General features: G+C 42.7%; 2 protein-coding genes and 1 long non-coding RNA gene across 4 annotated transcripts; 2 read left to right on the top strand and 1 right to left on the bottom strand.

Annotated features, from left to right (window-relative positions):
• Positions 1 to 203: 203 nt before the first annotated feature.
• LOC146233639 (exosomal polycystin-1-interacting protein-like) lies at positions 204 to 7,460 on the bottom strand. 2 transcript variants are annotated; one of them, XM_084688056.1, is made up of 5 exons: positions 7,160 to 7,460; positions 5,696 to 5,891; positions 5,472 to 5,601; positions 5,014 to 5,067; positions 204 to 2,979 (listed from the first exon to the last, which is right to left on the bottom strand). In XM_084688056.1, the coding sequence occupies exon 5, from the start codon at positions 2,908 to 2,910 to the stop codon at positions 2,155 to 2,157; it is 756 nt and encodes a 251-aa protein (XP_084544182.1). In that variant the 5' UTR covers positions 2,911 to 2,979; positions 5,014 to 5,067; positions 5,472 to 5,601; positions 5,696 to 5,891; positions 7,160 to 7,460; the 3' UTR covers positions 204 to 2,154. The 2 variants fall into 2 exon arrangements, with proteins under 2 accessions (XP_084544182.1, XP_084544181.1); XM_084688055.1 differs by lacking the exon at positions 5,014 to 5,067 and having other exon boundaries at positions 7,160 to 7,388.
• Positions 7,428 to 8,361, top strand: LOC146233638 (uncharacterized). The gene is made up of 3 exons (XR_014741530.1): positions 7,428 to 7,565; positions 8,025 to 8,098; positions 8,274 to 8,361. It is a non-coding gene; the product is annotated as an uncharacterized LOC146233638 (long non-coding RNA).
• Positions 8,362 to 11,803: 3,442 nt separating this feature from the next.
• On the top strand, positions 11,804 to 16,273 carry LOC146233637 (uncharacterized). Its single transcript, XM_084689287.1, has 6 exons — positions 11,804 to 12,220; positions 12,898 to 12,968; positions 13,301 to 13,642; positions 13,764 to 14,051; positions 14,616 to 14,711; positions 15,129 to 16,273. The coding sequence occupies exons 1-6, from the start codon at positions 12,117 to 12,119 to the stop codon at positions 15,284 to 15,286; spliced, it is 1,059 nt and encodes a 352-aa protein (XP_084545413.1). The 5' UTR covers positions 11,804 to 12,116; the 3' UTR covers positions 15,287 to 16,273.
• Positions 16,274 to 16,627: the final 354 nt, after the last annotated feature.

The following is a 16,627-nucleotide window of genomic DNA, read 5'->3' as shown; positions in this document are numbered from 1 at the left end:
ACAGCGGAAGCCGGAAAATGCCTCAAACTACAACATGACGCCGGACTAAAGGCTTTCTATTGGTTAAGCTATTTTGATTGATTCCTTAGCCACAAGAGGTCCCTCAAGTATAGTTAATGACGTATTTCGGCATTATTTCTTTCTTTTAAATTGTCGTCTTCATTGAGTGGTAGCTGTCGTGTTCAAAGAAAATTGGTACTCAATAATTTGCGAATTTTTATTGATACATAACTTTACTGAGCTGAAAAGTACACCAAGTATGTGTAGAAGCCATAAACACAGTAAGTTTGACGCACAAGTTCCTTTATTCAGGGTATAATGATCTGTCTGCACAAACCAAATTATATACAAATCAAACGTACCAAACCTTTTCAAATATAGGCTACTTTTGTCGTGATCACATAGCGGACGAGTCACTCCTCAAACATATCATAAAATCTAAATAATTTATACAACTACATCTAGACAACTAGACAGCAAACAGGCTTAAAATTAACCCCAGGTGAACATTTCCTAAATCAGGTGAGAGGTGGACATGAAAAACGTTGTTTGAATTTAAAAGGTCTCACTCTCCAAAACCGTAAAGGCTAACATTATAGCATGTGAAACTCCTCCCCAATGATTTGGTCTTGGTGGGATGTTCCGGATGCAGAGTCTCAGCTGGTACGTGGTGAGGTATCTTTTATTTAGTTGCGGTTGTAAAAGTCAAATGTTTATACTTTTGCTACTTTGTTGTCAATAGTGCGTGCTTATAAGCACTATAGTCCGTTACCAAGATGGAGTTGAATAGTGCCAACTTTTGGCCAAACCAAACAAGGCAGGCAGAGCTTTAGAAAGCATCAAAGATTCCAACAACCACGGTCATTAGTGGACACATGGTTAGGATGGCATATGCGAAAAGTCTCGACATTGCCAGAAAATAGCAGTCAATGCCACCACAGGGCAGTAATAAGCAGAAGCATGTATGCTACCAAAGCCATTGTAAAAGATGCCAAATTAGTCATGTGCACACACACATGAACAGACATTGTTATACATGCATTCCCATGGACAAACAGACACAGATTTACATGGACAAATATGTACATACACGCGTGCACACACACACACACACACACCAATAATACTGACACTGTGCATATTCACTATACACTAAACGCATACACAATCTTGTGAAAGCACGCACATATATACGCAGCTCCTTTTTTGAAGGATCTGCAGAACAGAAGTGTTGGCTGCAGTCCTTGTTTGTGAGAGCAGTTTCAGATTAATGATGTCTATTCTCTCTCAGCATAGGAGCTGGAAATACAGACCAGAATGAACCCAGAGTGCCTGTTATGAGATCAGAGAAGGCTTCTCTGTGCTCCCAACACCTCTTTGCATGCTAGTCTATACTTATCCCAACTCTTCTGTCATCTGATTTAAGTGCTTAGCTACAGTAGTTTTAGAACATTCTTCCAATTGTACAATTAGAAACAGAGTGGAAGTATAAGCAGAATATCCCTGTCAATTCTCCCATATACAAATCCAACTTCTGGGAAATCCAGAAAAAAAATACGATCTCGAACATCAAAACCAGACTGACATTATATGTAACACCCCGACATGATTACAAGTTTCCAGATCGAACCAGTTGAGATCCACATAGATCTTCTTAGTCTCACGTAAGTGTCCTACCAAGTCCAGCTCGAAGTAGGGGGCACAACATTCCGTATCAAGTGAAGAGCATTTGAATCTGACTTGATCCAAGAGAATAGGAATCTGCTGCCAGATCCAAAAAGATTCCCATTCGTAACACAGCCGTCCGAACCTGTTTCATAACAACATGTTTAATAGACCATCTGCACTCGATAAGTGCAGAAAGAAAAGAGCAGATGGAATACCATTTTGTCGGCATTTGATCAAATTCAAAAAGATGTCCCAGGAACATTTAGTCGGTTCTTAGAGATGCGAACAAAAGTAGTCCTTGTCTCTTTACATTGTTGGCATGGATTGATACAGTAGATTTTCAATCGGCACGGTTGGGATGATCCAGAAGGTATTATTAGCTGTATGCCAACCAAGCTCGCCTTGCAACATGGTTCCAGCACAACAGTGTCTTCCAGATTGTTCGATTTTCCGCAGATGTCGAACAAAACGATAGTTCCAGACGCTTTAGTAAATGAAGGTGAGGACCCATTTCTGATGTGGGTCTGAGGGTAGGGGGTCATTTGGGGTGGATGGGGGTGGAGGCAGGGACAGGAAAGGGAGGTGCTGGGAGAGGCTGGACAGGGTGGGCCCAGCCACGCTGTACGCCTTCAGGGCTGAGAGCCCGTTCAGCACCGCCACATCCAGAATGGACACCTGGAGCACGGAGGAGGGGGGCGGGGGATCAGCCGAGGAGAGGGACCCCCCGACGTCTGCCCCGACCCCAGAGGCGATGCTCAGCCCCTGGTCGCGGTGTGGCGCCCCCTGGGCAGAGCTGTGGACCCTCAGCCTCCGGAGGCCGAACACAGCCAGGTACTGTGTGAGCAGAGGCCCCGGGCCACAGGAGGACAGGCGCAGGTCGGACACCTCGCTCCCGTTCAGCAGCTCCTGGAGGACCCAGGGCTGGCGCACCCACACGGTCAGGCCCCCCGTCACCCTCAGGCCTCCGGGGGGCAGTGCTGAGCGCTGGACGGTGTGGCAGTCGCACTGCAGGTTGGCCAGAGCCTCGCTGCAGTCTTGGATGGCGGTTGAGCAGCTGCAGTTGCGCAAGCTGTTGCCGGGGGCGCCGGTGTCGAAGAGCAGGGTGCTGTTGGAGGGCGTGGCAGGGGCGGGGCCTGTCGTCGGAGTGACGGGGAAGGGGAGGAGCAGAGTCCACAGCGTTCCCAACAGGCACTGCAACAAAACAGGTGGGCGGAGCCAAGGGGAGGTCCTGCTAAGAGACATCTCCACGGCAACCAACCAGACTACATCTTCACTGATTGGATATGCTGAAGTCGGGGTATTTGGACAAACCTGGAAGAGTGAAGGAAAAACATACATTTATTACAAATATTCAAATAGATTATTTGAAATGAGGCCTTAAGAATCGGTAATACATTAGAAAAAAATGAAAATGAGGTTTTAACAGTCGGTTAGACTATTCAAGCATATTCAGCTGAATCATTTACACAGCCACTCACTTGTCCTCCCCACTGGGCCTACAGCTTATAAACTTCAGCGCATGAATTACAATCCATACTCTTAGAGGAAGTTCACCCCATGCATGACTGGTAAAGATAGACACAGGAACCAGTCTATCACCAGCTGGGGGTGAAGAAGGCAAAGTGCAGTCTGTAAAAGCAGACAGACAGGAACGTTTGGTGGGGTTTCATGTTGATCTACCTTTTACTTATTGTGTTAGTGTGTATATAAAAGTGAGTATTGTTTTAGAGGCTACACAAGCACATTTCGTTGTATGGTTTTATTGCACAATCACAAATAAAGTCTAATCTAGTTCATCTTTAATCTCTGATACTTTTCCGTCTGAGCGATGTTGAAATAGCACAGTGTGAATTGAATGACTTTCTACAGTACTTCTGAAAACACATAACGATACTGTGTGTTTCTTTGAAGGTTTCTAACATCTGAACCGAAGATACAGACTTGTCCCACAAAAACGTCAAGCTGTAATGTCCTACAGTAACCTCTGCTTGTAATTTACGTCTGTGTTTTTACTGGGTACCGAGCGAAAGCCGTGAGAGACAGCCAACTGAATCTGTTCGTCTCAGCCAGGACAAGCTCCCACACGCATAATTGAGCCACTTATTTTTTTGCTCTCTGACTTTATTGGGGAGGGGTCCTTCCATGCCCAGGGCTACTGCGGATGGCATACGGCTGTCTATAAAAGTGCCTGCGCCGTGCTGGGCTGTGGTAAATGTCCGTGGCCAGCCACATAAAAACTGGCAGGAAAAATAAAACACTGCCCTCTTTCTTTCCTTGTCGAGGAGAGAAGAGGGATGAATAAGCAGGCCTGACGTCTAGGAGGCACATTTTCCCTTCTTTTTTGGGGGTTTGAAGAAGGAGAGGACTTTCCGATGTTGTGATTGGCAGTACGGACGGACAAAATGTACTTAGTTGTTTGAAACCAGGTCTGGGAAAGAAAGAAGGATGGATATGGTCACAAAGAGTGCCTTTAGTTCTTCAGTCACACTGAAGGGCTAAGCCTGACTGATGATTGAAAGGGCAGTCACCTATTCACCCCTCCCTGAAGTAAGCAAACACATCAATCCGTGACATATACTGTACAACTAACAAACCAAGAACACAACTGCATAGTCACACAGTTCCTGAAGAGAAGGCCAGAACTTTTCTTGATCTGCTATTGGACGAGGTGAGTCTGACTATAAAACAATAAAGATGAGCCGCGAGACTGCAACCTACTACCAACCACCTGTTTCTCTCAGTTTTTGAGGCTCGGGTTTGTAAATGTTTCTCCTCAGACGTCACCTGATCTGTGGCGCTACACGTTTACAACAGTCCCAGGTTGGTGAGCTACTGTAACCTACTACATTCTCTCTCTCTCTCTCTCTCTCTCTCTCTCTCTCTCTCTCTCTCTCTCTCCCTCCCTCCCCCCTCCCTCTCTCCCTCCCTCCCTCCCTCCCTCCCTCCCTCCCTCCCTCCCTCCCTCCCTCTCTCTCTCTCTCTCTCTCTCTCTGTCTCTCTGTCTCTCTCTCTCTCTCTCTGTCTCTCTCTCTCTCTCTCTGTCTCTCTCTCTCTCTCTCTCCCTCTTTCTGGGCCTATTCTTCATTACTCCCACTCTTTTTTTCCCTCAACCCTAATATTAGTCATCCCTCTCCAGCTGTTCCCCTTTTGAACTCTGCCTCCTACCGTTTCTTTTCTGTCTACAAATGTTCTCACACCCTTTTACCGCAACCCCAGCATCTCTCTCTCTATGCCCTCCGCTTCTTTTTCTCTCAGTCTTTCTGATACCGTATTTCCTTTTCTCCCTTCCTATCCACCTCTTTAATCCTCCGCTCTCCCACTCTTTCCCAATTTCTCCCTCCATACCCTGTTTTCCTCCCTTCTTTTTTTCTGTCCAGGCTCCAGCTGCAGGGCCGGATGCTAAGTGAGAGAGAGAGGGAGAGAGAGGGAGAGAGAGGGAGAGAGAGAGAGGGAGAGAGAGTGAGAGGGGCTGTAGTTCCAGACTGGGCTTGCTGAAGGAGAGGCAGAGAGCATTCCTCTGACATCATGTTCCACATGCGGTCGCAAGCACCCACCCAAATCATCTCTTCCTCTACCGTTCACCCCCCCTTCTCTCTCTTTCTTTCTCTCTCTCTCTCTCCTTTGCTTTCTCTGTTGCTTTCTTTCTATCAAACATTCCCAAAGGCACACTCGCGCACGCACACACACAGACGCAACCACACACAACCCACAAACACTCCAAAGCTTTGTCTACGGATCTTCATCTAAGGATACAGAGACAAACCACTGTGAGAGTGTGTTGGAGTGTGTTAGTGTGTACTTACGGAGGGTGTTCCAGCAGTCAAGGAGGCATGTTGATGTCTCTTCCTCGCAAACAGCTTAAGCTTGGCTCCCAGCACAGCTACGCAGGCTAGAACATCTGGGGACAGATGCACTGGAACTCCTCACAACTGTCTACGGACGCAAACGGCAGGAACAGTCAGTCCAGAAGAGAGAGAGAGAATAAGAGAGAGAGAAAATGAGAGGAAAAAAGAGGAGAAAAACGTACTCTATGAACACGGAATGGCATGAATGGACTGCAGTAACAGGACGGACGCAAAGCCTCTGCTCATTTTCTCCATGAGTCCCAAGCTTTTCCTGTCTTTTCTCTTTCGTTCGCTCTCTCCCTCTCTCTCTCTCCTCCTCCACTAGCTCCCCCTTCCATGCGAGGGGAGGCTAGGCAAGGGAGGGGCAGTGACTGCCACCTGCAGTTGAAAATCCAAGGGAGTTACTGCTCAGTCACCATTCATATCTATCCGATTCTAAAATCAGAGATGAGATGATTCTATTCACTCTACAAATAAAATAAATGAACATAAAATCAAATATTAAAAATACGACTTATTTTCCCTTGTGTTTTTCCATAATATATTATGACCTGTATTATGACACTGTGTTCAGACAGATAAGCTGTCCACTAGGTGTATGTCTCTCTGTGATGGGGTTGTGGTGGAGCTGATCTTGATCGGTCAGCAGAGGAGATCACACATGCGCTCAACCCGGGCCTGTGGTAACATGACCTGCCTGGAGGACTGGGTCTCTGTGTGCGTGCTTGGTTGTTTGGCTTCGGTTCAAAACTAGAAGACTCACTTTCTCACGCACACAAAAAAGCAAGTTGCACATACAAGGGCCCCCCAAAAAAAGAGAGTGAAAACGCCACAAGAGAATTCTGGTCAGAACAGTTACTGTTAGAGACACTGTGCGTGTGAGAAGAGAGCTATGGAACCATGGGAGCAGATCAATGACAATGTCTTGAATTTTAAGAGGTATTGAATACTTCATTTTAATACCACCGAATGTTGGTTTTGATATGATATTAGATCAAAAAAATTCAAGGTTCGGACATTCAGGTTGCTCATATTCGAAAAGTAAAAACTCTAGGCGAAATTACTCTAGCCCCAAAAAAATTCCAGCCGAAAGAATTCTGATTGCAACATCCGGGATACCAAGGACAGGTAAGGCAATTGAACCTTAATAATGCAATCGAACCATCTCACTTTTCCAAGAAGGGTCCAACTGCAAACTCTCAGGCCCATCATCCAGGTGTAGCTGGTTTTCAGATTTTTTCGGCGAAGATTATTGGATCTGAATCTGCCTGATCTTACATTGAAATAAATTCAATTTCATTTTTAAACAAGTGAAATAAAAACCAACAAGTTCGGTGGTGTTTACTTTTCAATATCAAGTATTCAATGTCTTTTAAAATTCAAAACATTATGTCACTGATTTGCTTCCTGTCTCAGGTAAACAGACAAACAGACTTTCTGAAGTGCAAACTTGCTCGTACCAAGTAGATCTACTGTAGGTACACAGTACTCTCCAGATACTCTGTCTGCTTATTAACGCTTATTAAACGCTAAAATGTGACCCACTTGAGGTCCCTCTGGATCAATAAAAGATCGATCATCTTTTTAGCATGGCTCCCTCTAAACAGACTGACAAACAGACAAATAAGCATAAGCATTCTACTGACCTGGTCATTACTCACACACCAGGCCATGCCAATAAACAGATGTTAGGTTTGCATGAGGACATGTTGATCTCAGTGCGAATGCCGGCACATACTTCACGTGTGCCTCAACTGTTTTTGTGGCAACAATGTTGCTAACAACCAGTAAAATCGCTGCCCAGAGGACCCAGCAGATGCTAATGTTGGCTTCTACACCCAGCCGTAAGATCACTTCCTCTCGAGTTCCCAGAGCCCACCGGGGTTTCGAGCAGAGAAAAATCATATGCCAACGGTCAATTCCTACTAGAGCAAGCGGCTAACGTTCTGGCTGTCTCTCGTGACAGACGTCCAGCTTGCCAACCGAAGAGGGACTTTCCTTCCAGTCAGCCACTTTAACAGGATGCTTTAACCAAGGCTGCTTTCCTCCGAGGTCTGTGGATGTAGTTAATAATTATTCTGATAATTACTAAGAGAGCTTCCTCCCCCTTGTTCCCTGCTCCTGTCTTGCTCTAACCCAGACTCCCAGTGCACACCCAGGCAGTTAGTTTCACAGTAAGACTTACACTTTAATCATTTACAAAAAGTAACCCTTTTTACAGCAAGTTTCTGTTTCGTTTTGCGTACTGATTAAACACTCATGGTGCTAAATGAACACTGTGACCATTTGCAGTCATGAGCAATGTCTGTGAATTCCATTCCACATTCAATTGTGCGGATTCTGAAGCATGATTTTGGTCACTTTCATTAAATTGATATACATAATACAATAATACTTCAGGCAAACTCATTTTTTTGTCCGCTTCTTCAGTCTAAGTGTATTTTTACGCTACATGTGTGAGATGGTGTAGAACTTTCCACAGTGTATCTGATATTGAGTTTTTTTTTTCAGAGACAGAATCAGAAGATGCTACAGCAATCAGTTGTAAAGAGGATTTCTTTGAGTGGTTATACAGTGACTCACTGGTACTCTCCACCAAAGCCCCACCCTCCCCCACACACTTATTAGCTTTTGAACCCTCACATTATCACTCATCATCGTACACATGACACGTGACACTTACCGTCTAGCTAAATTGAGTTGTCTTCCTCAACTGCTGTTCTTCTGCTTCCTCTCCGTTCTCTTCCCTTGACTCTGTAGTGCCTCTGTCCTGATATCCCCAGAAGGAGGGGTACATCCCCACAGATCCAGGGCAGGAATGCAAAGGCACGTGGTCGGGCAACAAGGTGCCTCTCTCTCTCTCTCTCTCTCTCTCTCTCTCTCTCTCTCTCTCTCTCTCTCTCTCTCTCTCTCTCTCTCTCTCTCTCTCTCTCTCTCTCTCTCTCTCTCTCTCTCTCTCTCTCTCTCTCTCTCTCTCTCTCTCTCTCTCTCTCTCTCTCTCTCTCTCTCTCTGTGTCCAGTAACCATCCCCCTCAGTCCCCTTCTATAAGCGTACCTATGGCAACGTCCTCTGCCAAAGCCACTGGCCAGCTTGTTTTATAATGAAACCAGCAGGACAAGAACTCTCTCTCCCACTGCAGGAACTATTAATTAGTCTGTGTGTGTGTGTGTTTGTCTGTGTGTGTTTGTCTGTGTCTGTGCATGTGAGAAAGAATGTCAACTTACTCAAGAGTTCAGTAAAGTTTAATCAAATTTCTTGGGAGTGTGTTGACTATACGTTTGTGCAAGGCCGTAATCATCATACATATTGGGGGGGACACATCCCTCCCAATATTCAAATCTGGTCAAAATGTCCCCCCCAATATATTGATATAAACATATAAATGTGTTACGCTACGACAACCACTCACGCTGTCCGAAATTATCGTAACAAATGTAATTTGTCCCCCCCAATGTTGACTCCATGGCTATGGCCATGGTTTATGGGTGAGTGTGTGTTTGTGTGTTCCACGATATATACAGTATTTGCACGTGTGTATATTCCAAAAAAATTATGATAGAGTTGGCCACAATAGATTTAGCAATAGTAGAGTAAGCAATGATAGACTTCACTAAGCTATAAGGAGAGTTAGCAATGATAGTTAGCAATGTAGAGTTTGCAATCGTTATTACTATAGCAACAACTGAGTTTCCTTTGCAAATCTCTTTGATCTTGCAAACATGCTGGTCCAGTACTCAGGGAAATGTTTCATTGCAGAAATGTGTGGAATGTTGTTACCATTTTTGTCTACCTTCTGATTTATTTGATTAAATAATTGGCAACCATTTACGGAAATGTTAAATTAGAATTTAACTACGTAGCTGCAATACCTTAGTAACAACATTGTTATTAAGTTGAAACTAATATGTGTGTACGTATTGATGGTAAAAGGGTACAAGTTCTTACACAAGTAATACTTGTTAGGGAGAAGTTTGGGCTTTCCAGAGGTATGACAATGTTTTTCTCTTTGATCTTGATCAGCATTTCCCAACATCCACTTTCCCACCACTCCCAAACTGCCGTTTCTTTCACTTTTGGTATAACTTCCACTTTAATATGAATTCTTCCACTAAGAATTCATATTAAATCACACAGCAATTGTATACAAGTATTGCTAAGTAGTTACACTGTAGTTAATGTAATTTGTGTTGCCTATGAAATAAAACAATAATATGCTATTGCATATATCATTATAAAAGACCTGTTAAGTGTCAAAATCCAACTTCATAACACTATCACTGAGTGGGCATTCAATAGTTCCTGTGACAACTCAGTCAAGATAAGCCTTGATTATGTATTAATATCTTAATATCTTACAAACAGACACCACTTAAACCAGTTTTTTTATTATTTTTTTACAAATAATAATATAATACATAATACATAATATAATAATAATAAAATACATTTTATTTAAAAAAAATGTATTGCTCAGATTGGATTTTGTATTGAAGAGGGTTTTTCACTAGATTTTTCACACACTAAGAATGCACACGTCATTTGATACACTGCACACACTCATATCACCCTCAGGAACCTGCAGTACATTTCACATCTCTTAATCCTAATAACAAAATACTGCCAAGAACATACCAGCTAAACCTCAAACAGCCTGACACCAGAATATCCCTATAGTGTGCTTACTTGAATAGAGAATTCAAGCATGAGGCATTTTCGATTCCCCCACCCCCCTCCTCCTCCTCAGAGCAGTGATTTACGGTATGTTTACTGAGAGCTAGGTTGCTGCCTGGCTCTGCCTGGTCCTCGGCACAGAGGTCAGAGGTCAATGGGTTTCTTGACTCACTTCACAGTGTCACAGGACTACTCTCTCCACGGACAGAAGAGGAAGAGGGAAGGCCTTAAGATGGTGTGTGTGTGTGGGGGGGGGGGGTGGGGGTTGAGAGGTAGAGTGACTGTGTGTGCGTGGGGGGGGGGGAGGGGTGGGGGTTGAGAGGTAGAGTGAGTGTGTGTGCGTGGGGGGGGGGAGGGAGAGGGGTTGGGGTTGAGAAGTAAATCAAACGCTTTTTTATTCTTTGGAAAGCAATTGAATAGATTATAAGGGTATTGTGGCAATTCTACCCGCAATAATGGCAAGAAATCTTCTATTTTGTTTGTAGACTGAACCCTTTCCCAAGATGTCTTACCTTGATGCACCTGGTAAAACTGGTCTCACAGTGCGTTTCCTGCATCTCACCATTATCGCCTCTATTTTGTTTTCTTGGTAAATGCATACTGTGAGTAATGAAGCGAATAGGACTTGACCTTGTTCTCCTAAGAGTTTTGGGTTGGTTTAAGCAGTTCCATGGGCATATGTGAAGCTCTCTGTGACATTGCTCGTAAAAAAGGACTAGACAAATACAATTTGATTTGAAGTCAGATGCATTTGACTTTTTCATCTGATTGGTGTATCTAATTATATGAACACAAGTTGAATAATATGAATATTATACAGACCACTTCCTGTTTGACTACTTATTTCCTTCCTATCATCAGTGTGACACACTGACTTCTGTAGTGATTTGAACTAACTAGTTATATCAAGCTTAAAGTAATATTCATGATTGGTAGTGATTTCAGACTTTTGTTATGTGGGTGAACTTGAAAAACTTGAAAAAGCAGAACTGATGTTCTGGGAGTGTGAGGCTTTAGGAAGCTATAGTAGGCTACGGCTGGCTAGCTCACTGTGGAGATAGGTGGGAGGGGAAAGGGATTTCAGATGCTGATCTACTAAAGGCAAATGCCTAATGCAAAGGCCTGGGCTGGATTACAGCCTGGGCTGTCTCGCACACCCTCCCTTTCACTCTCTTTCCGCCACCTCTCTCTCTTACTTTCTCTCTTTCTCGCTATCTATCTATCTCTCTCTCTCCCTCTCTCCAACCTTTCATATTCTATATCCTGGTTATCAAAGGTGATAGCAGCTTTAAATACATGTCAATTGACAACACAAAGCCATTTCCACACGGACCCTGCGACCTGCTGCAAAACATCTCCTGAAACCTCCAATGAATAAGCGTTAACATGGTAGTTCAGGCTTCTGCTCAGCCGCTCCCAGTATGTGGAATGTTATCCCTGATCACCTTAGTACACCACACTATGTGGTTGCTTTTACACGTAGCCTAACAACCCACCCTTTACTGTGACAGAGCTTTTGGCTGATTGACTCTTTTATTCTGTTCTATTTTTCTTTCTTTTTTTTTACATTATTTTTTGCATTCTTTATTGTTTTTAACCTGTAGCACTTTGACATTTTTTATTAAATATAAAGTGCATTATACAAATTATTATCAAAGAACATCCTGGGATACTTGCCCCAACCTAGCCCTTATCCACGTCCACCGTGGGAATTTTGCATAGATAAGAGATGAGTCAGACCTCGCCTCGGGGTGTGATAACTTATACTGTAACAAACAGTATAAGTCGACAGAGCGCACAACAGTCCTTACAACCCAATATGATAAACATGATTACATGACAACACAATGACACAGGGGCCCCCTTTCTAATAGCCTGTTTAATCATGCTAAGAAAACAGCCAATAGAAACAGGATGTGGTGTTCATTAAAATGGGCATGGCGTCTTTCAGTCATTCATTGAAAAGCTTGGTTTCATTTTTGTGTCGGTACAGCGGTCTTGAGGCGACAACAGGAGTAAGGACCTACCTCTTGGGGTAGGATGCAGTTATGCTTAATATTACAGTTGAAAATATGCGTTGTGCAAGACTTTTAAGAATAACTTATTTGTTATATGTGATATGAGTAGCTACAGAGTTTTGGGCAGCCCAGTGGAATTGTACAAATTACAAGGGATGGTACAAGAAAGACCGAAAGATGATTCGTATCACTCACTGTTGTACGTGACTCAGAGCAATTTATTTTACCTTGTGGGAGTACGAGCGTTTTTCATAGCATATATGTGTGTGTGTATGTATATACAAGAGTTTTACAGATAGAGAGTAGTGAACATAGATAGGAATCTAAACACCTAAAAAGAAAAAGTCGATAAGGCTCGGTAAGGAATCACTTTCATGCGAGGCCTGCATGCTATGATTTCATGTGTGTCAATAGACCGGAGTGGTGAATCACAAGTGGTGTGTCTTGAGAAAGTTTTTTTATTGATCAAATATACAGTGGCAACTGGATAATGATATGCTTGAGACTAGGCTCTGATTAACAACAGTTAATTATATAAAATACCTCTAAGATAAATCGCGAATAGTATAAAATATAACTCTAATAAATTATATGACTGAGGAACAATGCAGTCTGTGGTGCAAACAAAATATTTATATTATGGATGTAATTGGGTAACGCTGAATTAACTCACCCTGACTTGTGACTTCTTCAGTCTGTCTCCCTTGCAGGTTGAAATGGGACACCATCTTAGGTTTATTTTTCTTGTTTGTCTTGGACTCACAGGTAAGTAAATATCTTCCTCCTAAACAAATAATTAACCAAATGTATATTACTAGCTGAGACAGAAATGTGTCAGCACTGCAGATAAACACACATGCATGCGTACTTTGTCACGTTGGTGGCCGTGGAAATACATGATCACAAATGATTTGTTTGAAAAGCCTGCTGTGATGCAATCTGTGTAAGTCTGTAAAGATGTCCCTATGTTTTGCAAGATATTGAGCTATGCATGGCCATTTCTGACATTATACTTTGTTTAGCAGAATGACAAAGCACACCCTGCATAGATGTGATTCACGTACTTAACAAGACCTTCTTGTTTGTCTCTTTTGCAGTTACATGGACACATCAAATAAATGTTACAGATGGTCATTCCATACTCCTACCCTGTCAGGTCAAATTTTCCACTCATCCCATTAATCTAAAAGAACTCAATTTATTTTGGCAAGATAATAATAAAAACGTTTTGTTTCATTACAATGAGGGAAAGGTGCTTCCGAATTTGTATAAAAATCGCACCAAAGCCTCGGAAAACCTTGCCTTTGGAAACATCTCCCTAGAAATGGAGGGTTTAACAATTCAAGACAATAGTAAGACTGTCTGTGCTTACTATAAAGAAAAGAAAGATGAACAGAACCTGGTGAAATGTGTGTGCAAAAGCACCATATTTGTGGCAGGTACAGATGAGTCTCCATTTGTCACCTCAACATTTAAATCAATGACTGTATCAAGTTATAGATGTTTTTTGTTGCTTATATTTGATCCATCCGTGGTCCTTTGCTCTCTCATCGCCTGCAGTACCTTTCCAAAAGCCGGAACTCCGTGTGAACCGCACAGCCATGCTGGCTAGCTGCACAACCCGGGGCGGATTCCCCGAGCCGGAGCTCACATGGATCCTTACATTCCAGAACACCTCAAACAACGGAACTAAGGAAAGTTCTGAGGCTGGAAACACCGTCACAACAATCGAACAGAACGGGACCTACCTCGTGGAAAGCGTGGTCACAGTAACAGGAAGTCTGTCGGTAACCTGCCGTGTCACAAACCCCACTTCAAAGCAGATTGTGTCCAACACCATTAATGTCAGTGAGTGACTTTTAATAACTTTTGATACATTATTCATACAATTTAATGGTATTATAATATTTGTATTTTATACAAAGCTACTGTAGGCTACTACTAGCTGCAGATGATTTGCAGATGATTTGGTTGCCGTTCAGTTCCGTGGCAATGGTTTCCTGTTCCAGAAACAGCCCAAGGGTCGGGTGGCTGGTGACCAATGCAAAACCACAAATGTCTGGTTGTTCTGTTTGTTTGTTTGTTTCTGGTTGTTGGACTGTTTTTTCTTTAGCTAGCCTATGTCTATCTTTGACTTTCAGATCACCTGTTATATCACTTGCTACATACACCTCAATCAAGAGAAGAGTGGCATTTTTTATTCAGATCTATGCAGTATACGACAGCATATGTGGCAATAAAATGATTGATTTGTGGGCAAATCAGAAGAGAATCCACCACTGTCCCTAACATGGTGTTAACATCACATTAAACCACAAGATAACTATGGCATGGTCTTGTATATATTCCTAGTACAGCAGTGTCACAATATTACCGTCATTTCTAGAAACTGGTGTTTCTTTTTCTTCACAGATGAGGTACCTGACACATCCAATGGGCTTACCTGGATTATTGTTGGAGGTGTTATTGGCGTAGTTATTGTGGGAGTCATCATGGCGTGTACATATCGTGAGTCAAGTCTATACCTTGTCAAACGATAAGAGTACTGTTAAACGTACTCTGATTGATTAATTATTCCATTTGACAGTTTTTTCAAAATAGGCCAGATATTTCAGCAAAATATTTTTACTTGGCGATTAGCAGAAACACAAACTCTGTAAATATGCCACAACGCTGATTATCTAAACCCATCAATGGCTGGCGGTAAAAGAGACTAATTGCAGCCTAATGAATATGTTGCCATGGAGGCTACCCTGTTTTAGTCCACGGACTTCATTAGGCTAACTATTTAACCAACTCACCCTTAATCATGCTAGCCGCCAGACTGTAAAATAGCTCCCTGGATGAAGCAATGCTAATCCAAGTGTCGAACGGTTCAACTATTATTGTTTATTATATTGTTCTACTTTATTTTGTTTGTTCTAGGTAAAATGATTCGTCCATGTACCAATACGGGTCATGATGGTAGAGTTGCTGGTGGTGTTGATGGTGGTGATGGGGGTGGTGGTCTGCCGGTCGATAACCGGAATCAGATGGAGATGAGGCCGCTACGGAGGCGAGGCAACGGTGACATTCCAGACTGAGGTCAACTTTATCTAGGAAAGTGACAACCACTCCTGACAAGTGGGCATTTTCAACAATCCTACGCAGAACAGATTATGCGTTCTTATGGTCCATTGGTGGAAATAGCTGTTACTTTTACTGTGACTGTTACTGTACTGTAGGCTACAATATATATTTACAGAAGTGAATAGCCTAGGCTAGCTTCTAGTCCAGCATGCCTTAACCTTTAAAGTTCAGTTGAGGCTGAAAAACACTGGTAGGCTGTTTCCTGGCTGTTTCCTTTCACACATTGTTTTAGGCTTGCTTGTAGATGTCAACAAACAATGTAGATTAACTGTAAAATGCCTAGTCATAAGGAAATGTATTTGTATATTATAGTTATTTCATATTTTATTTTAAATCTTTTACATATTTTAGCCCTTTAGTATGAGTTATACTTTGTACCTTTAGTATTAGTTAGACTGGTGCACACTTATTTAAGATTCTTATATGTTTAGTATGCACCTTCCTGACAACGTAAATTCCTTGTTTGTGTGAACTTTCATGGCGAAAACAACCCATTATGATTCTGAAATTGTTTTCTCTCACAAAATGTGACATGTAGGATGTTTACACTGTGGTGACTGTGTAATGAATTGAAATAGTTATAACATGTTAGTACTAAGTAGTCTGTTTAACTGCTCATATAAAAGAGTGGGCTATGGCTTTATTATTATACTTGTAGCCTAGTAGTATACAATGTACTGTATTTTGCCATGACATGTAATGTGCTGTTTTGATTTAATTGATCAATTTGGTGGCCAGAGAGCGCCCTCTGCTGGATTAGTATGGCATCACGTCTAGCTCGCTGTCATGACAGCACACAACACGGTCCCGGTGCTTTGTGTTCATCTTGGGTCATTCCCGGATTGTTCTCTTTTTTGAACGACTGTTCCGTTTTTTTTTTTTGAAAATGTATTTCTCCATTTGAATTTCATAGTTTTAAATAAAACGGCATTTGTAATTTCCTTCTACTTCTATTCTATTTTCTATGTTCAAGCATCCAATTTTGTGTCTAGTGAAGAGCCTCTCTCCTGATCTGGTCAGATCTACCAGACTTCCTGTAGAAACAGGACGTGTAGTGAAGAACCAGTTCCCCATGCGGACGTCTGCTCTGTCGGATGTGAGAGAGGTGGCCTCCGTGGAGCGCTGGGAACGGGCCACGCCAGAGAGCCCGGGGAAGGAGTTGAAGAATGTTCACCCCTGTAAAGCACAAGCCTGAATTCCACACACGCATGCGACCCACAGACACACACACGCATACATGCTCATATACACAAACACACACGTGTTCAGAGAGAGAGAGAAATAGATAGAGAGAG

This window comes from Hypomesus nipponensis, chromosome 23 (genome assembly GCF_054491055.1).
Source record: "Hypomesus nipponensis isolate SF chromosome 23, ASM5449105v1, whole genome shotgun sequence".
Classification (NCBI taxonomy): domain Eukaryota; kingdom Metazoa; phylum Chordata; class Actinopteri; order Osmeriformes; family Osmeridae; genus Hypomesus; species Hypomesus nipponensis.
Note: the sequence above shows the minus strand (reverse complement) of the source record. Positions and strands in the feature narration are given on the sequence as shown.